The 22,641-nt window shown below is 53.4% G+C and overlaps 2 protein-coding genes across 4 annotated transcripts in view; one reads left to right on the forward strand and one right to left on the reverse strand.

The window, feature by feature from the left end:
• Nucleotides 1–2,919: 2,919 nt before the first annotated feature.
• On the forward strand, nucleotides 2,920–11,592 carry LACTBL1 (lactamase beta like 1; the record flags this gene model as incomplete). The annotated part of the gene is made up of 7 exons (XM_081144347.1): nucleotides 2,920–2,928; nucleotides 4,409–4,544; nucleotides 5,824–5,933; nucleotides 6,832–6,989; nucleotides 7,973–8,211; nucleotides 9,143–9,248; nucleotides 10,611–11,592. 7 exons carry the CDS (start codon nucleotides 2,920–2,922, stop codon nucleotides 11,590–11,592), a joined length of 1,740 nt encoding a protein of 579 aa, XP_081000473.1.
• An 8,967-nt stretch (nucleotides 11,593–20,559) lies between these two features.
• Nucleotides 20,560–22,641, reverse strand: part of EPHB2 (EPH receptor B2) — a 161,001-nt gene continuing 158,919 nt past the window's right edge. For all 3 annotated transcript variants that reach the window (XM_081145725.1, XM_081145724.1, XM_081145723.1), the window contains exon 16: nucleotides 20,560–22,379. In XM_081145725.1, coding sequence (XP_081001851.1) covers nucleotides 22,271–22,379 — 109 coding nt within the window. In that variant the 3' untranslated portion in view covers nucleotides 20,560–22,270. The remainder of the gene's footprint in view (nucleotides 22,380–22,641) is intronic.

Below are 22,641 nucleotides of genomic sequence, written 5' to 3' on the forward strand. Positions count from 1 at the left end.
GCAGAAGAGGCGGCTCGGGCTGGGCCAGAAGGTTTCACACGTGGGCATCTACTGCCACCACGTGGCCACTTTTCTGTAGGACATGCTGTGGATTCCAGTTGGCTCAATTCGGGAGGGGCTGGGTTGGTCTGGGAGGTGAGAAACTGATTCACTGGGGCTGGGGCACCGGGCACCAGGCAAGCTCCCAGAGAGGAGCTGGGGGCCTGGGAGTGAGAGTCTTTCTCAGCAGAGGTGCAGAACCCTGGAGCGGATTAACTGATTCAGACATTCAGCCCTGGTTTGGCGACACAAACCAGAATGAGACGTGGTCGTTGCCCTAGAGGACCTCTGCGTCTGACGGGGAGACAACATGGGAGATGGATTAGTGTCTGGGAATCAGCAAGGTCTCCTGGGTCCAAATCCCAGTCCTGCCACTTCCTGGGACCTCACTTCTCAGAGCATCAGTTTCCTCATATGTGAAATGGGCACAGAATAGGACCTGCCCCGGGGGGATTGTGAAAACCTAAGGAGGTAACAGAAAGCACTAAGCACCTGTATCTGGCACATTGTCAGCACCCAGTATGTGACGCAGAGGCGGGCTGCCCATCCTGCTCTGAGCCTCAGGAAAGATGAAGCAAGCAGCAGGTGCAATGGAAAAAACCTGGATCCCAGCTCCACTGCTGTCACCCAACTTGCGATGTGACCTCCCCTCTCAGAGCCACACAATGTGGAGTCTGGACAACACCACTCAGCTCTCTTCTCACTGTAATGCATCAAGCCCCTTTTCCAGGCCAGCCCAGATCTTTGCCCACGGGGGATAGAGAAGAAGACCCAGAAAGCCAGCCTCCACCCATTCACTACCCAACCCTGAGCATAAGCAAAACGGAGATAATTCAAGCCCCGTCCAACCACAGGGTGGCCGGGAGGCAACTGACACAATGATGTGGAGGCTGGAGCAACCCACGAATTGCGGAGCCTCGCTCCTCAAAGGGTGGTCCACCCCAGTGGTTTTCAAACTGTGTTCCTTGGAGCCCCAGGTTCCTCAGAGGTAGGAGGAGCTGGTGTGGGTGGCAGGTGAGGCTGGGAGGCCTGTGGATGGGCTGTTTCCTGGCAGCCCCTCTCTCATCTCTTTTATATTGGGCTTGACAACGACTCTTTCTGGAGAGACTGTTCCTTTGCTCCCCAGCCTGGAGCATCTTGGGTCACGTGGTGCTGCCAGTCTCCCTGACAGATGTTCCCCCCTCCCTGCCGCCTGGGGACCCCAGGAACTAATCCCCATGGCGGAGGGCACAGAGGGCTTAGTGCTGGGAAATCGGGCAGCACATCTGCCAGCCCCTGGGGAGCCTGGATGAAGCCTGTGCCTCAAAGCCCAGGAAGCCATTCCTGTCCCCTGGAACCCCGGGGATTCCGAGAGGCGCTGGGCAGCCACGGCGGGGCCTGAACTGCCCTGCCCTTCCTGAGCCTTCCAGAAGAGGGTGAGTTGGGGCTAAGCACTCTGGGGGTCTGGCAGGGTGACCAGCTTTCCCAGTTGGGATGAAGAACTCAGAATGTTCAATGCTAAAGTCAGGGCAGACCTGGGCAGACTCAGACAGCTGGTCACCCTCTTGGGGTTTCTGAGCTGGCTTCCCCTTGCCTTTGAGGTGGAGCTTCATGAAGGGAACGGTTTGCTCTGCACCCCCCTCATCCTAGCATTTTTCTCCCCCCTTCCTCCCTTTCCAGCTTCCCCCCCCAGACCTCTCTTTGCCTCCCCTCCTCTGGCTGAACGTTCCACGCACAGGGTCTCCTGGGCCGCAGACCCGAATCCGCAGCGAGCTGGGATCTCCCTTGCCTTGGAGAGAATGGAGACTCAGGTGAGGCACGGCCCCACTCAGGCTGGCTTGGAAAGTGAGCCTAGGTCACCCCGCAGCACCTTCACTGTCGTCACCCACGGTTCTCGAGTGTGCGCCACTGGCCAGGAAGTGCCTGGCGTTTGACGTGCACCCACTCATTGAATTCTCAACACAAACCGGCACTGTTCCTCTTCCTTTCCACATCTCCAGGCCTTGGATCGGAACGCCCCCAACTCATCCCCAACCCCCGGTTCAACGAAGCTTTCCTTCCCGTCGCCCCTGCCGTGAGGCTGAGCTCATGGGTACCTTGGCGCCCCCAGAGCTCTGTGCCCATGATCTGTTTACATCTGTCTCCCAGAGAAATTATTATTAAACAACACTGGCTACCAACCGAGCAGCTTTCTAGGGCTTCGCATGCATCATCGCATTTACCCTTACCTAAATTCTGTGCGGTGTAGGAACCAAGGTCATTCCCATTACGCAGACGACGAAACTGAGACTCAAAGAGGTGGCGTCATTTGTCCAAAGCTAGTAAGGGCAGAACTGGAATCAAGTCGTGCCTCGCCTGGGCCCAGAGCCCTGAGTCTGATTGCTCCACCATCCTGCTGGCTCCAGAGGGGACAGATGTTGGCCAAAGGCACTGAGCCCCAGGGAGAAGCACTGTGCCCAGCACACAGCTTGCCCTTGGGGACTGTCTCTGAATGTATGACTGGGCAGTGAGGGGAGAAGGGAGGTGGGGTTCTGTGGGCTGGAGACCAACTGAGGAAGGAGCTGGGGGAGCTGGGTTATGCGTGGGGTTTGGGACAGCCTGGCTCTTCCTGAGCCCTCCCCCTGCCAGCTTTTTCCAGCTGGGAAGGGAGAGGGGAGAGATTCCTAGTGGTCACTGTGAGTTGAAATGTTAGCAGCTGGTGAGCAGCTTAGAGGTTAAATACTGGCTCCACCTTCGGGTCTATTGGAATAAATGCTGAGAGTGGAGACTGGAGACGGGCGTGAGATATGGCTGGGCCCCCGAGGAGGGCTACAAGGTGGGGGTGCAGAGACCCCAGCCACATGCAGAGGGTGGGGTGGTGCATAGCACAGAGCTCCATCCCAGCTCCACTGTCTGCTGCTCATGACCTCGGTAAGTCGTTTAATGTCTCCAGCTTCCTTCTTCACCTGAAAATGCCATGCCGTAGGTGCCTGTTAAGGGAGAACATGCAGCCCTCCCGCCGGGGCGCCCCCCAGTGGCCCTCTGCTCATGCTCAAAGGGGAGCACCCTCAAATTTCCCTCCCATCCAAACCTGCGACAATGTGACAATGCCCAAGGCACAGTCTCTCCACAAAAATTACCATAAACACAGCGTGAAAAGACACCCTATGAGCAGGAGTATCTAGAGCTTATAAACAGCTCTAAATGAAGAAAACTTAATAGAAAAAAAACAGGCAAAGGAAACCCAAATATATACAGGAAACACATGAAAAGGTGTTCAGCCTCATTAGTAATCGAGGAAATGCAAATTAAAAATAGCAATAAGAATCACAGGCGGCAGGCATGTAAATTGGAGCAACTCTGAAGAGTGATGGATAGAATCTGGTTAAGCAGAAGACGGCCACATGTTACCACCCAGAAACTTCACTCCTGGGCGCCGTGCTCCTGCCCCAAATGTCTAAAATAGTCCCATTCGTAAGGCAGCCTGGCTCGACTCCACGCTCTATTACACTATGAGGTATATTTGTGCAACAGTGTACTCTACAGAAGTTGAAATGAGTAATCCAGAACTAGGTGTATCGCATTGGGAAAAAAGCAAGTGCAGGAGGGTAATACAGTGGGATATCATTTGCGTAAGTTTAGGACACGCAAAACTCTGCTACACGCTCTTGGTGGATCCATGGACACAGCCGGATGAGAGCATTCGCGATGACAGACATGACCAGAATGGGTGTTTCATTGGGGGGAGGAGAGGAGATTTAAATCACAAAGTGTGCTCAGAGGGCTTCAACTCTGCCTAGGATGTTTTATTGTGATCCAGTCACTCATTTACGAATATTTATTAGGGCCTGCGATGTGCCAGGGACTACTCTAGGCCCTGGGAATGCCACGGTGAACAAAACCAACCAGGGTAAACCAGAGGCCATGGAGGGGAGGAGGGAACTTAAAGAAGCGGCCCCTTCCTTGGAGGACTCAGCATTAGGTAGATCAGCTAACAGCCGTCCAACAACTGCTGAATAGATAGAGAGCTGGATTTGCACCGTAAGGAAGGTTTGTTCCAAGTGCCTTGGAGAGGACCTGGGTGAAGAGTTGCGGATGGTTTCATGGAGGAGGTAGCATTTCGGTTGGTCTTAGATCCATCACTAAGGGCACAGGAAAGAGAGCATGCCTAGCAGAAGGAACAGGCTATGCAAAGGCACAGAGGTGCAGAAGCCAAGCATGGCAGAGCTGTTGAACGGGTCATATTGGGAAGGACCTTGGTTTCACAGGTGTGAAATTTACTCCAAGCTGTGGACTTTCCTGATGTCTGGGTGAACCTAAGGCATAGGAGGGGCCAGGGTAGGGGGTCCCTCTCTCTCTTCTCTCTGGCTGACCCCCATGGGGGCTGTGCCCTGTGTCCTTCCCCTTCCAGGCTGGCTGGCAGATCAGCCAGCTGAAAATAAAAAAGAAGTGGATCTTCCCGGTGTCCTGCAGCTTCTTCTCCCTGCTCTCTGTGCTCATGACTGGCTGCTTCCTGTGGCAGTATTTCCTCCCCAAGCTGGCGACTGGTGAGTGCAGAAACCTTGAGTTTCTCCCTACCCCCGTGGATCCTTGTGGGCTTTGAGCTGCCACTCCTGATCCCAGGGTTTAGGGGGCTATCATAAGATTTACACACAGACGCTCTGGCCTCCACTGAGACTGCAACTCTAACCGTGTGTCATTGGGCCAGTCATATGACCTCTCTGTGCCATGATGTCCTCGTGTATAAAATGAGTATCCTAATGCCACCCCCAAACCTGCTGGCTTCAGAAAAAGTGATTTATTCTTTCTCATGAGTCTGTGGGCTGGCTGGCAGTTCTGCTGCTGTTCTAACCTGAGCTCTCTCCAATGCAGCGGGCAAGTCAGCTGGGAGAGCTGGGTCTCTTCCTCCATGTGGACTTTCTCACTCAAAGTCGCTATACCAGCCTCATCTAGGAGGGGGCAGTATTCCCAAGGGGCAAAGGCCCATTAAGGCCTAATTTTGGAAGGCCCAGGATCAATGATCAATCCGGCCTCATTCTTTTGGCCAAAGCAAGTCACAAAGCCAGCCAGAGTCTAGAGGTGGGAGGAGCTAAAATAGTTTACGGTCACAGTGAACCTCCAGCCCTGTCTTGGTTCTGGGCAGTGTTGGGAACAGTGGGAGGATCTGAAAAGGGTGCAGCTTTTCAGGGTGCTTGTACCCTTACCATTCCACACTGTCCTCAGAGATGAGGGGAGGTCTGGGGACAAATGGGATGCTCTTCCAGCCAGAATCCTGTCCAGCCAGGATTCTGAATTCCAAGGAAGCCATACAGCCAGACCAAAGCAAATGAGACTCAAGTCCCCCCCATGCCTGACACATGGTTCTGGTGATAGAATGAGTTCTCCCTTGTGGTTTAAGCCTAAAGCCTAAGTGAAGCCAAATCCACTTCTCTACCCAAACATATAATCAGAACTGGGGAGAGACAGATGGACACATGGCTGAGCCCGCCCTGAGGAGCTGGAACTTGTCTAAGCCTGCTGATCACATGGAGGGAGGAAGCTGGCTGTGCAAGAGAGAAGGGCTGCCACCCGGAACTGTGGCCTAATTGGTATCTTGAAGGCCAAGCAGCAGGTGGCCCGTGTGGAACTATCCCTTCTTCTCCGGGCATACTCTGCTCTTTGTTCCTTGATACCCTGATAGCTCCTGGTGAGGCTGTTGCCAGCTGGGAGGGTCGGGCCCAAGGTATGGCTCTGGCCTTTGCTGCCACCTTCCCACCTCTTCTAGGATGGCCCCTAGACTCCTATCCTGATCTCTGTCCCCTTCTCACCATGTGACATTCCCTGCAGGTTCCTTGGGACCAGAAGCTACCTCTGCCCCTGTGAGGATGTGTCCCCAGCACCCTGAGCCTGTGCCCCTGGCACACCCCCTCCCCGTATTGAAGGAGGCCCTAGAAAAGGTCAGTGATGACCCAGGAGGGTGTGTGCCAGGCCTGGGTGAAAAGGGGGAAGGTACACTCTCTGTGCCAGAAGTAGCATTCATTCATTCTTCATGAACTTTTGAGCACCGACTCTGCTAGACACCAGGGACATGGCAGAAAGAAGATAGTGTCCTGTTCTTAAGAAGCAGCTACTAGTCTGGGAGCGAGGGAACAGTCAAGACAATAAACAGTGAAAGCACAGGGATAAGTGTGAGGACAGAGAAAGTTTAGGGGACTATGGGGGCACACAAAAACTAACCTTGGAGTCAGGGAAGGCTTCTGGAGGAAGTGATGTCTAAGCTGAGGTGTGAACAACAGGAAATATGAGGCTGGTGTGCGTGTGAATAGTAAGGGAGCTTGGGGGAGGGAAGAGTGTGCTCCAGATAGAGGGAACAGCATGTGTCAAGACCCAGAGTCAGCAGAGTAGGTACAAGGCACTATGAGGAAATTCAGTCTTGTGGGGCCATAGGTGGAGGGAGGAGAAAGATGAGATGGAAAGGATGACAGAGCCCATATCTCAGAGGCCACTGCAAAATAATTAAAGACACCCCCCCAACATAACTTTTACCATTGAGGATGACCTAATAGCAGAGGAGGTTGTCAGGTAGCTCTAGTCTGTGCCAGTCAGACCCCACCCACTTGGGTCACTCACCTGAGGAGGCATACAGACAAATGAAACATGATCAGACAGGAAAGAGCAGCAGCGCGGTCCCGAGGCTCACTGGGCTCCCCTCCAGCAACCTGGTGGGGGGAGAGTGGAGAGGAGCCAGGCGGGGATGCTGTGTGCAGGGTGTGGTGTGGGAATGGGCAGGCTGTGCAGGTGACAAGTGGGGTGTGTCTCTGCACCCACATGCTGAGCCTCCTGCTCTTCTCCTAGGTGGACAGGATCCTCCGTGAGGCACTGTCTGCCCCAGGGCTGGCTGCCATATCTGCAGTTGTCATCCACAATGACACAGTGCTCTGGACTGGGAACTTTGGGAAGAAGAATGGCTTAGACCCGGCTTCTGGGCCCCCCAATGAGTACACGATGTACCGGTCAGCAAGGCGACCTCCAGGGTCCAATAGAGGGGTGAGGGATGGGAGAACAGGGGAGAGCTAGGAGACAGGGGAACTCAAGAGAATCATGACTGGGGGTCCAAGCTGCCAGGGCCCTTTATTAAGTCCTGACAATTTTATAGATGAGGAAAGTGAGGTCTAGAGAGGACCAATGCGTGCCCAACATCACACCACGGACTCCCTTCTGGAGAGCCCTTAGCCCCAAACCTCCCTAACTACAAGAGGTTCCCTTGTGTTCCATCACTCACTCACTTCCACGTGCCACAGTGGAACCGTAATCAGTTCGTAGGCTCTTGGCCCAGGTCCCTGTCAGTTGGCAGCAGTGGCCCAGATGTAAACCACTGGGGACATTCTGCTGAACACCCAGAGTCTCCCCTCCTAGGTGCTCCCCCAGGATCCTTAAATTTCACGATGCAAAGTGAACACACTTGCTCCCAGAGATACTGTGAGGATTACAGGAGTTCCATTCACACTGCACCTGCCATGGGCCAAGCTTGGGGACAACAATTATACTTTCTGTCACTTATTGAGCACTTACTACCTGCCAGGTATGTTGCCAAACACTTTATATGCACGATCTTGTTCAACCCTTTCTAAAACCTGTGAAACGAACAGGGAAGCTGAATCTCAGAAAGTCTAGTAACTGTCCAAGACCGCTCAGCCAGTGAGGCAGAGGTGTGAGCAGCCCCGGCCTGTCCCACAGTGGGAAGGGCCTGGGGGAGGGCTGCCATGGGGCAGATGCTCAAGAGTGTCCACCAGCCCCGCCCCACTGCCTCTGGCATATTCTCAAGCATCCCAGAGCCAGTTCTGCAGAGGCTGTGAATTTCCATCAAGATGTCGAATAAGGTGGACTCGGTGCTTTTTTAGAATGTTAGCAAGTTGGAGACTGGGGCGCAGGGTAGGGATGGGTTATGGGGTCAATAGGATGCCCTCTGCACCCTTGTGCCCCCAACATTGTCCAGGATCTCCAGTGTCTCCAAGATCTTTCCAGTTCTCATGCTGTACCGCCTGTGGGAGGAGGGCATCGTAGCCTCTCTAGATGACCCTCTGGAGCGGTATGCCAGCACCTTCACCATTAACAACCCATTGGGCATGGCATCAGCCCCCGAACAACAGAGCCTGATGGATGGGCTGGGGGAGGTGGGCCCAGCCCCAAGGCCTTCTCCTGTCACCCTCCGAAGGATGGCCAGCCAACTCTCAGGTGAGTGGTTCTGAACTTACCTTGCTCAGCCTCAAACAATTCAGGTGGGGGAACTTAGGAGGGGACTCTCATCCAGCGAGGATGGGCCCACTCTCTGCTCTGCTTACTGAACTGGCCAAAGTCTCCCCATTCTCACTCCTCTCCAGCTACACTGGCTGTTCCACACGATTCCTCAAATAGTCCAAGACATTCCTGCCTCAGGACCTTTGCACTTGTTCCCTCTGCCTGAGACATTCTTTTCTTACAAAAAAGAGTGACTCTCTCACTTTCTCCAGGTCTCCCCTGCTTGAGGGTAACCTCTGTGTTGCCTTCCTCTGACTAAATTATTTTTCTCTGTAGCATAAATATTTATTTGCTTGTTGTCTATCCCCTCCACTAGAATGTAAACTCCACATGGGCGGAGCCTTTGCTCACTACTGAATCCCCAGTACCCAGAACAGTGGTTGGCACAAAACAAAGGCTTGAAATCTATTGTTGAGTGGATGGATGGAAAGAACCCCAACCCCATGATACATCCAATATTTGTTACACCTAATAAACAGACAAGTCCAAGTGGTTAGAAAAGTCCAAAGCTGTTTGGCCAGTGATCTCAGGAATTTTATGGAATCAAACTTGTATAGTTGATGATAATAATTTTTTGAGTGGTTACAATGACCAGATGCCATGCTAAGCATTTTATTTTACCCAATCCTCACATCTTCCCTATGATAGAGGAATTATTTCCCTCACGTTAGAGGCGAGGGGATGGGGGCTTGAGAGGTTACATAGCTTGCCCAATAAAACACAAGTAGGATTGGAGTCCATGCTAGACTATATTTTTAAGGTAACTTTGTTGTTCTCTTTCAACCATGGAAGGTGGGGGGGAAGTGCACCCAAAAGCCCACATCCACTTTCAGTTGGACCAGTAGGTCTGACCACTGCTCCTCCCCAGGGCTGCCCAGAAGGCTCCGATCCACCTCGCTGCTATGGAGGGGCAGCACCCAGGAGGCCCTGAGCCTGCTCCAGGATGATGTGCTGGTAGTGGACCCGGGAACCAGGTGAGGAGTGCACCCTGCTGCTCTGCCAATGTTAGGAACTTCCCAGGAGACACCACCACCCTGGGAGAGAGACTGCATCACCTCATTTTGAGTGGTCAGAGCCAGAAGAGACCTTGGGGTCACTGAAAACAACCCCTATTCCAAAGCTGGAAAGACCTCAGTCCAGGGAGGGGTGGTACAGCAAGGCAGGTTCTGTTTGAACCTCGCCTTCTTTCCATTCATCAACTCAACATTTATTGAGCACCTACTCTGTGCCCAGAATATGCTAAACTGAGATACAGAAGCGAACTAATCCAACCAGGTCCCTCCTCACGGAGTTTGCATTCCTGTGAGTCAACAGTGAACATTCTCATCAGTGAACAGAAAAGCAAGATAAATGCACATTTTATCAAGTGCCATCATGGAAATAAATGGGATACTGATGAGATAGGGAGTGGATAGCTGGGGTGGCCGCTGCACAAAGCAGCCCAACTCTGCAAGCAGTGGGGCTGGACAGAGGACAGCTGGTACTCCCCTGCCTCGGAGGCACTCTTCCAGCCCCGTTGGTCTTTTTTTTTTTTTTTTTAAAAAGATGCCTCCCTTTAAAATTTCCCCATCTGCTTCTTCAAATGCTGAACCTCAGGCCCCACTTCCCTGAGGAAGAAAGGACCCAGGTAATGCTCAGGCACCTGCAGGTTGGAGTCCTCCTTTCGGCTCTGCCACTAACTTGCTGTGTGACCTTGGAGGAGACACTTTGCCTCTTGAAATCTCACCTTCCTCATATGTAGAAAAGGGAGGCTGGGCTAGAGTTCAGGAATGTCTAAAAGGATTTGTGGATTTTCATCTGTCCTGCGCTTTCTTGAGGCACTATTTTAGAGATGCTGAAATTGCACCTCCTCTGGGAAAGGAGAGAGACCTCTTATTGGTGTCTGCCATGGCTGGGGAGAAGGGAGGGGTGACATCCTGCCTCCTGTTTCTTCTCCGTGAGCTACGTGATTGCTATAATTCCACCTCCACCCCCGGCAGCCTAAGACTCTAGTTTTCCATTTGCTAAAGTAAATCATACTGAAGTGTAAAGGACCAATAAAATTTGTTTTACCACTTTCTCAGGTGCTTTGCCCAGCCCAGCTCTCCCCTTACCTGCTGTGTGACCCTGGACAAGTTTCTGCCCCTCTCTGGGCCCTCCTCTTTCCAGATGTAGAATTAGTGCTGTCTGTAGTCCCTGCTGGGTCTGACCATCTGGGATGCAGTGAAGCAGGTTCCTTCTCTGACGGACCCAGTCCAATGAAACTCTGGACAGTCTGAGCAGGTGGGAAGTGGGTATTCAGGGCCTGGAAATGTTCATAGTGGGCTGCCTCCCAGTCTCCACCACTCCCGTTCCAGGTGCCATTACAGCACCCTGGCCTTCTCGCTTCTGGCCCACGTCCTGGCGGCCCACACGGCTCAGGGTGACTACCAGCGCTGGGTCGCGGAGAACGTGCTGGAGCCGCTGGGGATGGCGGACACCGGCTTCGACCTGACGCCTCCCGTGCGCGCCCGCTTGGCGGCCGGTTTCTACGGCAGCGGGCGGCCGGCCCCGCTCTACGACCTGGGCTGGTACCGCCCGTCGGGCCAGATGTACTCCACCGCCGCCGACCTGGCCAAGCTGGCCACGGCGCTGCTGGGCGGCGGGCGCCCGCGGCTCCTGCGGCCCGACACGGCCAGGACGCTGCTGGCGCCGCTGCGCGCCTGCCCCGGCGCCTACTTCGCCAACGAGACCGGCACCCCGTGGGAGTTCCACGCGCAAAGGGGCTACCGCGTGGTCCGCAAGGACGGCGACCTGGACGGCTACGCCGCCACCTTCTCGCTGGTGCCGCCGCTGCAGCTGGGCCTCGTGCTGCTGCTGGCGGGGCCGCGGCCCCCCGGGCCCGACCTGGTGGCGCAGGCCTACGACGCGCTCCTGCCGGCCGTGGAGAGGGCGCTGCGCGAGGCCGAGCGCGGCCCCGCCCCGCCGCCCAGCGCGCGCCCCTTCGCGGGCTACTTCACCTTCGCCAACCTGACCTTCTACGAGGTGCGCGCGGGGCCGGCGGGCGAGCTGCTCCTGCGCCAGTTCGGGCCCCGCATCGAGGCGCTGGTGCCCCCCGCCTTCCGCACCCTGGCGCTGCGCCACCTGCGTGGGCGCGTCTTCCAGCTGCACGTGGCCCGAGAGTTCCCGTGCGCGCTGCCGCTCGGCGACACCTGGCTCTCCCTGGAGGCCCAGCACGGGCAGCTCGTCAACTTCTACCCGCTGAACCGCCAGGGGCTGTCCCCGGGCTTTGACGTGCCGGGACTAAACACGTACCGGGTGCTGCGGCTGCTGCGCAAGCCCGCTTTCAAGACCCAGTGACCCTGGGCTTGTCCCGAGCCTCCCCCGCCTCGCCTTCCAGCGTTTCCGATCTAGGTTTGGAAGGTAAGGCTCCAGGGATGTCCAACAGAGAACCTGAGTAGTTGACAAAGTTGGGTAGAGGGCCGCTGCTCAAAGTGTGGCCCCCAGACCACAGCCGGTTTGCAAACTGTGTGTTCTCCATGGGAGAGGGAGGCCTAAGTACAGAAGCCTAAAGCATTTAGAAACAGCACGCCGACAAAGTACTTCTGGGTCTGTTGAATCTAAGACAAAATACGGCCTTGTGTTTTGTCTTTAAAAAAATCAACCCGAGTTATAATTTACATAAAATGAAATGCACACATTATCAGGGTGTAGCTTTGTGATTTTGACAAATATTTATACCCGCCACCACAATCAAGGTATGGAAAATTCACATCACCCCCAAAACTAACTTCCTACTGCTTTGCAGTCTCCCCTCCCCTGTAACCAGCTCCAGGCAACCACTGCTCTTTCTGTCACTCTAGATTAGTTTTGCCTGTTACAGAATTTCATATAAATGGAATCATACAGTGTAGTCCTTTGTGTCCATTCTCTTTTGCTCAGCATGATGTTTCGAGGTTCAGGCGTGTCTTTGTATATCAGTAGTTCGTTCCTTTTCATGGCTGAGTAGTAGTCCATTCAAGGGATGTATCACAATTTGTTTATCTAGTTATCTGTCGATGGGCATTTGGGTTGTTTCCATTGGGGCTGCAATAAAAAAGTATTCCTGTATAACTCTTTTGCTAACTACATGCTTTAATTTCTCTGGGTTACGTGTCTAGGTGTGACTGACGTGCAGTTTTCCAAAGCACTTGTACCATTTTACATTTTCAGCAGCAATAATTCGACAGTTGCATTGCTTCGTACCTCTGCAAAATTTTAGCCATGCTGATGTTTGTGAAGTTCTGCCCCACAGTGCATAACCTCCTCATTATGAATATTCCTCGCCAGAGTGGGACATGTTACAGTTGACGAACCTACATCGACACACCATCACCCAAAGTTCATAGTTTACATCAGGGTTCACTCTGTGGGCTTGGTCAAATGTATAATGACACGTATCTACCATTATAGTATCCTACAGAGTATTTTCATTGCCCTAAAAATCTTCTGTGCTCTGCCTATATATCTCTTCCTCCCACCAAACTCTGGCAACCGCTGATCTATTGACTGTCTCCATAGTTTTGCCTTTTCCAGAATGTCATGTGGTTGGAATCATTCAGTATGTAGCCTTTTCAGATGGGCCTCGGTCACTTAAACTATGTATGTAAATTTCCTCCGTGTCCTTCACGGTTTGATAGCTCATTTCTCTTTAGTATTCCATTGTCTGGATGTATCACGGCTTATTTATCCACTCACCTTCTAAGGACATCTTGGTTGCTTCCAAGTTTTACCAATTCTGAATAAAACTGCTATAAACATCCATGTGCGTGTCTTTTTGTTATTGTTGACATAAGGCTTTAACTTCTTTGGGTAAATACCAAGGAACACAATTGCTGGATTGTATTGTAAGGGGGGTTTAGTTTGGTTAGAAAATGCCGAACTGTCTCCCAGAGTGGCTGTATCAGTTAGGGTTCCCGTCAGCAAAGACTGGGAGTTCCTGTAGCCCCGTGTCCCCTCTAGCACTTGGTGGTGTCAGTGTTCCCGATTTTGGCCATTTCCTTGATAACATGCATTTACTTGCAGTCTACATATTTCCTTTGGTGAGGTGTCCGCTAAGGTCTTTGGCCCATCTTTTAATTAGGTTGTTTGTTTTCCTATTGTTGAGTTTTAAGAGTTCTTGGCATATTTTGGACCACAGTCCTTCATCAGATGTGCCTTTTGCAGATATTTCCCTCACCCTGTGGCTTTCCTTCTTACTCTCTTGACATTGTCTTTTGCACAGAGGAGACGTTTAAAATTTTAAGGAAGTCCAGCTTATCGATTATTTCTTTCATGGGTTGTGTTTTTGGTGTGGTGTCTAAAAAGTCATCGCCATATCCGAGGTCATCTAGGTTTTCGCCTATGTTATCTTCTAGGCGTTTTATAGTTTTATGTTTTACATTTCGGTCTGTATCCAGTCTGAGCTCATCTGTGTGAAGGGCGTAAGGTCTGTGTCTAGATTATTGTTTTGTGTGTGATGTTCATTTGTTCCAGCCCTATTTTTTGAAGACTCTCTTTGTTCCATTCTATTGCCTTTGCTTCTCTGTCAAAGATCAGTTGACTATACATTTATACAGTTGACTATAAATATTTGAAACATATTTAAGGCTCTGCACTATCCTGAAGTAAAGAAATCTGATCAACTTGCCCAAGTCCGAAATTTGCCTAATGTATTTGACCACGAACCCCTTCCTGAATGCCCCTTCCTTTTTCTTCTCCCAACAGAGCTTGAATTGACATTTATTGGACAAACATTTATTGAGATCCTGTCATCTGGCATTGTCCTGCTCACGGAGAGCACAGCCAAGTACATGACAGACGTGGGCCCTGAACCTCCCCAGCAAAACCCTGAGAGCTAACGTTTGCAAGTGCCAAGCACTAAATGCTTCATTTCATTTAATCCTCAACTGTGCTCTCAGAGTTGGATATTATTGCCCCATTTTACAGACGTGAACATGAGGCTTGCAGCACTTATGTGACATCTTCATGGAAACAGAGCTAATAAATAACAGAGTTGGTATTCAAACTCTAGGACCCCTGACAGCAGAGCTCAGACTCTTACACCTGAGCACTTGGGAGTTACTGCTTCAATTCAGTGCCCCTCCCCAGCCCAGGCCAGATCCCCACCCCAGGCCCAACCCAACCCCAACCCCAATCCCAGCCCTGGAAAACTCCCAGTCATGCTTCACAACCCTGCTGAGGATCTCTAGGAGCCCCCATTTGTTCCCTGGGGAACCTCAGCAAAAAACCCAAACCAAACAAACAAAAAAACCTTGTGAGTCCAAGTGATAATTTTTACAATTCACATTTATTTTGGAAAAAAAAAAAAAAAAGGTTCTGCTAAAAATACTCCTACAAAGGCATTGGAGTAACAGGGTCAGGGGCTCATGGACACAGCTGGTGAGATTTCCTTGGTCACAGCAGTGGGGGTCCAGGTCTGACCCGTGGCCATCTGAACCCCAGCTGCATCACTTCTAGACCCCCCAACATGATCAGGAAAACCCATGTTTATAACCAGTGGAAACAGGATTCTATGATCCCTGCCAGACCCTGCCACCAGTCCCCTGTTGAGAGCTCTGGTCTGAATGGCCCAGGCTGGAGCCAACACCTTGGGTGAGGGACGGGGGGAGGGGAGTCCAGGGCAGTGGCTCAGACAGTGGCTCTAGGAGGTTAGGATGTCCAAATGCCCCCAAATAGAGTGCCCCCCTGAAGATCTGGGATTTGACTGGCCAAGGGTCTGACAGGAGAGGGGTTGAGTGGGGATCACTGGTAGCAGCATAGCATCGTGACTGTGAGGGCAGATGCTGGGGTCAGAGACCACTGGCTGACTGTGTGACCTGGGCAAGCCCCATGCAGGTCTCTGAGTTCCCTAGTCTGTGGAGCAGGAATAATAACTGCACCTGCCTCACAGAGCTGTGTGAGGATTAAGTGAGACACTGTATAAAAGGTAAGCACGGCCTCTGGCACATTGTTGGCACTCAAGAAATAGCAGCTATGATTAGGATTTGGGGTCGAGCCTGACCAACCAGTAATTGCTCTTTGTACTCCAGGGAGACTGGCTGTGGGTGAGGTTCCTCCCAAGCCTACCCTGGGCCAGCCTCAGGGCTCCACCTCGTGGCGCCTGCCCACCAGAGTCCCTGTCCATGGAAGGGAAACCAGACAGATTGATTACTGAGCTCTGAGCAATCCAGAGGCACCTCCTCAGGCTGGCCTCCCAGATCCCATAAGCAGTATCCTCAACTAGAAAGTGTCAAAGGGTCCTTGGAATGGGACAGGGACTGTATGGCCATGATGCTGTACCCCATGTCCGCAGGAAGGCACCTGGCTCTGGGTTTGCAGCAAGACCCTATGGTTGCCCAGTGTTAAAAAAAAAAAAAAAAAAAAAAGACTGGCTCTGCACAGGAAGGTGGTGTACCCAGGGAAGAATCTTCAGTGAATCCCTGGCCCTGCAGCCTCCTCTTCTGGGGGGGTTCCTACCCCAGGAGAGCCCCTCCCCAAACCTAGCTAGTGGGGTCCTCACTTGGCTCCTGAGCTGAGCTGTCTAGCCCGCCAGCCAGTGGGCACCGTGGGCTGGAGCTTTGCTCAGCTGGGGCAGCCAGGTGTGGGCAATCCTGCCACTCTTCCAGGGAGAGAAACTCAGCATCACAGGAAGGGCCCTGGCCCTTGTCAAGGTCCACCTCCTACTCAGACTCAAAGGATGGAGCTGTTGTTAATATTTGTTTTCGGCTGTCTCCCTCGCCACCTCTTTCTCTCTCAATCTTTCTCTTTCTCCGTGCTTTGTCCCTGCCAGGTTTGGGAACCAACAGTGAACAATGGGACTTGAAGTCTCAAGAATTAGCAGCATAGAATCATATAGTGATGGAATGTTAAAAACATGGAATCCTTCCATTGGACCCTTAGAATTATGGGCTTTTGCAATCTTAGAATCTGGGACTCTTTTACCCATGGAATGTTAGAATTCTGGACTCTTTCAGTCTCAGCAGGGTCCCTAGAGTGTATGTGGTCCTGGTTCGGACCTCCTCCCTCCCGCTCTCCCATTCCCCTCCTCCAACAGGGTCTCTGAGACCTGAGTAGAGCCAAGGACCTTCCCTCCCTCCCCCTCCTCCAGGGACAGCCCTGCGTCTGAGTAGCAGGGGGTTGTTGGTGGTGGTTGGGGGCATATGAAGCTCCAGGTCCAGCCGGAAGCCCCGCCAGGCCAGGTGTTGAATGAACAGGCCTGGATTGTAGCCTTGGGGCTTGTGGGGTCTCCATAGGGTGGCCCTGGGTGGGCTGCGGGGCCCCTCTGAAGTACTACGTTTTTGCTATATCAGCTTTCCTGAGGCAGCCTTCATGCTGGGAAGCTAACCTCAGACAGACTCAGGGTCTGGGGGTCTTTCTAATATTCCTGAAGGCTTAGCTGTCTAAACACATTCCTGAGGGTCAGCCCTACCCCCCATTTCATGGGTCCTAATCCATGTCTGAGTTTGGGCATCTTATCTGACGATGTCCTGCTGTGTCCTAATCCCTGTCTACAGCAGCCACTTTCTCTGCAGACATCAGGGACAGGGTGTCGTGGGAAAAGTGGAGAGGATTTCAGTTTGGAGGAGTCTCCCAGAAGAGCTTGTTAAAAACAGAGGCTCCTGGGCCTGACCTTGGGGATTCTGATTTAGGGGGCTGGGGAGGAGCCTGTGAGTCTGCAAGTTGAACAAGAGCCCTGGAGAATCTGATACAGGTGGGCAATGGCACAAATATTGAGACATCCTGGGAGGTGGGAAAGAGGGAGCACTGAAGGGAGAAGGCCTGGTTGGGATCCTCTGGCAGCACCACTGGAAATCTGTTTCCTCACCTCTAGAGTGGGGATGGTAACACCCATAAGGTCCCTTCCTACACGAGGCCCGACGTATGGTAACTGTTCAGCGATTAGTGCATCCATGTGGCCTCAAACTCCTTCAACCCAAATCCAGTGGGGTGTCCCTGAGTTTCCTGCGTCACGCAACAAAGGCCAAGTCACTTTCTGGGACCAACACTCTGGCCTTGGTTTCCCTGAAGGGAAACTGGTCAGCTCCAAGGACGTTCTCCGCGCTGTTTTACAGCAGGACCCACTTCCTGGGAGGCTGGGTCAAGGCTGGCAGATGGTGTGTGCATGTGCCCAGTGGCTCCCTAAGTCCCTCTGGGTTTCCCCAGCCCCTTCCAACATGGCTGGGTGATCCCACCAGGACCAGGGCGCCCAGGGCAGAGATGGGCCTCCTAAGCAGTTTGTATGCCACTGTCCAGCCTCAGCTCCTGCTTGCACCAGCGCTCTGCTCTGTCCCCTCAGGGCCCTGCCATGCCCACCTGCCTGTCTGTCCAGGCCGTCACCGCCACCCACATCTACTCAGCTCCGGCCAGTGCCCGGCGGCTCTCAGAGAGGCCTGGGGGAAATGGGGTGGGTATCAGTTGAACGCAGCCAAATTAAGAATCAGGTAGCATGAAATCCAACCCTGCTGTTCCAAGCAGCTGAGGTGACTCTTTGGATTATCTGCGTCAGTGAGTGAGGATGGATAAGAAAACAGCAGGGCCCGGATTGTCCTGGAACAAACGAGGGCTTCTCCAGGGGGCTCTTCTTCCTGGGGGAGGGGAAGCTGTGAGGCATCCTCTTCCCATCTGATGGCTGAACTGACTCCTGTTAGAACCCCACGCTCGCTCTGCTGCTCTTCTGCTCAAGAACTGGATGTGGCTGGACCGTGGATCATGTGCCAACTGCCTCATCTTCCCAGTACGTCGAGCCCACTTCCCACCGCTCCCTCTGGCCCACGCAGCCACAGCTCCTCACTGTTGGAGCGTTCAGCCTCTGCATCTTTGGCTACATTCTACCTCTCGGCTGGAATGACCTTTCTCTCAATCTCTGTCATTTTCAAGACAGCCTCCTCCATGAAGCCCTCCCTGACAACCACAGCCCATTTGAGCTTTCCCTTCTCTTACCAACCAGCGTTAACACCAAGGGCTTCATGTCCTCTGATTGAGTGTGTGGAGTGGGCACTGGAAACAGATAAACGTGGCCTCGCTCTGCCCCTTCCTGGCTGAATAATCCTGAGCAAGCCACTTCCTCTCTCTGAACTTGTTTCCCCCCATCTATGCAGGGAAATAGTGACTCCTCCAAGGACTGCCGTGTATAAAGTATTTTGCATGCCCAGCTCACCCAGTCTAATCTTCTCATTTTATAGATGGGAGACCGAGGCTCCGTGAGGGGACGTGGCTTGCCTAGATCCATGTCTTAAGTTAGTGACAAGAGCAAGGCTGCCACTCTGTTGGCAGGATGCATTTTCCCTAGCAACCTGTGGCATCCTGTCCTTTGAATGCATTTACAGTCTTCCCTAGCAAGAGTCTTCCATCCTTTGGTACCGTCTTGGAACTACAGGGGCTCAGGAGGGAGCCAGGAGTGGCCAAGGGCTCAGCACTGTGGGGTGACGGGGAGGGGCTGGGGGGAGGTCTGGGTCCTGGGTCTTTCCCGTGCTTCAGCCAGGAGTGAGGAAGAACTGGGCAGGGGGGGAGCTCCCAGTTTTGTGAAGATGAACCCCTGATTCCAGAGGGGTGCAAGGCTAGTGGCAGAGAGCTCCCTGAGCAGTGGCAGCATGAGGACCAACTAGAAAAGATGGGGAGAGCCCAGCTGATGCCATCCGAGCAGGAGGCACCACTCACTGCTTAGTAAACAGCCACTGCCCCAAGTCCCTTAAGCATCCTCTGCATTGCCATCATCTATTCTGATGGGTCTGCCCACGTCTTACCGGTTGATAGATATCACCCTCCGAGAAGCAGCCTGCTGATTATCAGCAATAACTCATTTGGGGGGCTTCTGGAGCAGCAGGAGTAGAGGTGATGGCACGACTCACTATTACCCAGCCTGGCCCTGTGAAGATCTGCTTGTCACACCCTCTCAGAGCATCTGGTCCCATTTCCACGGTGCCCTGGCCATGTTTACAAGGCAGCTTTCTTTCCTCAAGCACCAACTGTGTGCAGAGCAGCTGGAAACTCCTCTCACACTGCTGGGCAGGTGGGGCTGGCACTTGGGGCAATGGAGCCAGGAAAGGATTAGTAACCAGGCAGCGGGCGGGCGGCTCAGAGCTGCGTGCCCGGGTGAGCAGCTCGGCCGGCCACTCCCTGCTGAGAAGCAAGCATGAGGTGGTGGGGGAGCTGCTCCAGCAGCAAGAGAGGCAAGCACCCTGGATGGTCACAGTGACGTCTGTCTGTCACCCTGAAGTGGAGACACAGAGGGTCAGGGTAGCACCCTTAGTCTTGAGAAGCAGGCACGTGGGGGCCCAGGACCACTGAGGACTCAGGGCCCTGGAGGGTGGAGGGGCAGATGTGCTGGCCAGCAGACACCAGCCTAGCGGCTTAACACAGGAAGCCATCTGACAGGAAGCACTGAGTGCCAGCCCCCTATGGGGCTTCAGAGCAGTGTGTGTGTATGGGGGCAGGCTGGGGAGACAGAGTTAATCTGAAGAGCATCGGGGCAGCTCCCTCCAGAAGGTGACCTTGTGTGCTGGGACAGCTGCCACCCGCGCTGGGCATCTTTGGGGCACAAAGGGCGGCTGGCTGGGCCAAGGCTGGCCAGTTCTGGGGAAACCAGCCAAGGCCTTCCCTGTGGCTTGCTCTGCTGTCCCTACTGGGGGGCCCTTGCTCCTCTCTAATCCCTTCCTTCCCTTTGCATCTCAGACTCTGGAGGACAGGTGAGTGACAGACGACAGGCTGGTCCATGCTGAATGCTCTCTTGGACTACCGAGAGGCCTTTAGCTGGCCACCTGTGACCTGAATCTTTCCCACTGGTCATTTCCCATGGACAAAGGGAAAGGTCCTGAGATGAGGCATCCCTACCCCCTATTTATATTTCCTGCCTCCTCCTACACAAGGAATTCTGTTTGTATTTGAGTAGGAGCCCATTTGCACAGAGATTAGTTGACTAGGACAAGGTGATCATTCCTGTGGCTTTGACTGGGGGTCCATGAGTACTCCGGGACCCTCTCACTCCCACTATAACAGCTCACCTAATACCTGGACCTCCTTCCCCTGGCCCAGGCGAGGTGAGTGCACCTGTCAACCTCCTGCTCCTGATGCATCCTGCAGAGGCATCAAGTGCCAAGTTCTGAGCCATTTCCAAGTCACTTCTTTCATTGCCTGTGCTTTTGAGGAGCCAGAGCCAGAGAAGCCACATGGACTTTGGCGTCCTCCATGTGTTTCTCAGCCCTGGGCCTTCTATAACCCTGAGGGAGGAAGAGCACCATGGGTCACTTGACAAGTTCCAAGGGTACCAGGGTCTCTCTCTTGGAACTCACAGAGGACAGAGGTCATTTTATAACTAAAGTGTTTATTTCCATTCAATTCACTAACCGATTGGTCCGCTCAGGTGCCTGCATTTGCTCACAGGAGGGAGACTGTGGCCAGACCCCTTGGCTGATGGGTTTTCCCATGGCCAAGACCTTTCAGATCTGGGCAAAGGTCTGGAGGAGGGAAGGGGGTGGGAGAGAACCACACACTTTCTCCCAGGGAGGAAGGGAGCATGCCTGCACGTGTGTCCGAGGGGGATGCTCTGGAGGCTGAGATATCACAGTGAATGATCGGGGTCCTGGCCTCTGATGCAGCCTGGTTTAGGCTCTCAGAGGTGAAACTGGGTTCTGGCCATCTGAGGGCACGCAGGAACCTCAAAGGGGCCTATTTGCCTGGAAAGTACTGGATATATTGGGGCAGGAGAGTGGACAAGTGGGCAGAGAATGCTGGCTCTGCAGCCTCAGAGCCTACTTCCCGCTCAATCTGTTGCTTTCAGAAACAGTCCTGGGGGAGGGGATGCTCCTCCACCTTGGCCCCCCATCTCTGCCCAAATCCTACTCAGTCTATGAATGGCCCAGATGGCCCCGTGGCAGTTGGCTTTGGTGAGGCCTGGCAGCAGGTGGGAACTCTATTCAGGGGGAGGAGGGAAGGGTGTCAATGAAAACCATATAAAAATCCCGAAATGTGCATATAAAATCTCGCCCTTGGTGTATTGCCTAAGTCAGTAAGCAGAAAGCACCTTCTTCCTGGGGAAGGATCAAGTCCTCAAAAGGTAGGAAATGTCAAAGTGTCACTTCATTGTCATTAAAAAAAAAACCAACAAACAAACCCCCAAACCAAATTCACCCCTGACCAAAATACCCCCAGTCCACGAATCGCTGTAAACAAACCCAGACGCAGGATCAACCCTCCTCGGTGGCGTGGCAGTTGTAGCTGATGGTAGTCACTGCGGCATCAGTCCTCCAGGTGGGGGCTGTCGGGAGTGGGCGCCCGGGGGGCTGGGAGCTGCAGACCTGGGGGCAGCCTCAGGAAGGCCGACCTTTCTGGCGTCCCTGTGTTCTCCCTGACCCAGGAAGACAAGAGTCCCTTTTCAGCCCCTTGAGCCAACAGGAGAAACAAGTCTTTTTCATTGGAGTTTCTAAAATAGCCTCCAGGACAGAAACATTCTTCTGTTTGCCCAGTGGCAGCGGGAATGGATGTTCCCAGAGTGGTTCCCAGGTGGCTGCCCGCCTGTCCGCCTGGCACGTGGCTGTTGAGCAAGGCCTGGAAGAGCAGCCTGGGGACAGGAGAGAAGGTGGGCCCTGGTCTCTCCCTTTCACATTTGTTTTCCTCAAAGTGTTTCTTGGCTCCAGCCAGGTTGCCTTCCCAGAGGGAGTTAGAGAGAAACTGCTTTTGGTCTCCGATTGGCCAAACCGCATGAATCTCCCAAGCCCTTTTTTTTCCCCCAAGAACAATGATCGCTTTCCTTATGAGAATCCTCTTTGAAAAATATTCCTTGTATTTCCCGCCCCCTCCCAGGATCTATTTTCTGTTGTCCCCATTCCCTTTTTTTCCATCATCTGAGTTGCACGTGTTCTTGGTGACGTCTCGTGGCGACATCCCATGGCTGGCGCGCTGCTTGGTTCTTCCTGTTGCCGTGGCCTCCTGGCAGGTGGCTGGCCCTTCGGTAGAACCGGGAGGCCAGCGTGGGGGTGGAGGGCGGGGCCCGGCGGAAGAGGTGAGCCGAGGCAGGCGAACGTCAAACCTCCACAGACTGGATCTGGTTCATCTGTGCCCGCATCACCTGGATACTGTTCAGGATTTTTTTCTGGTGGCCAGCCAAGGTGACCCCGACCCGGAGAATGTCCCTTTGGGAGAGAAGCATGTGTGTTAGGGAAATGTGGGGGTGGGGGGGACTTTGAGCCAGGTGGAGAGCTGCCTGGGCTTCTCCAAGGGTTTCCTGCTAAAGAGAGCAAGGGAAAGGGTGAGGGGCGTGGGGGAGCAGGTGGGCACCCGGAGCTGAATGAGTGACTACATGAGGTGGAAGGAGCGAGCACGTGGCTGGGAGTCAGGGCACCTAGGTGCGCGGTCTCCTCTGCTTCGGGGAAGGGGAAAGGGAACCTGCATTTA

The sequence above is a fragment of the Miniopterus schreibersii genome (assembly GCF_964146895.1).
Source record: "Miniopterus schreibersii genome assembly, chromosome: 8".
Taxonomy (NCBI): domain Eukaryota; kingdom Metazoa; phylum Chordata; class Mammalia; order Chiroptera; family Miniopteridae; genus Miniopterus; species Miniopterus schreibersii.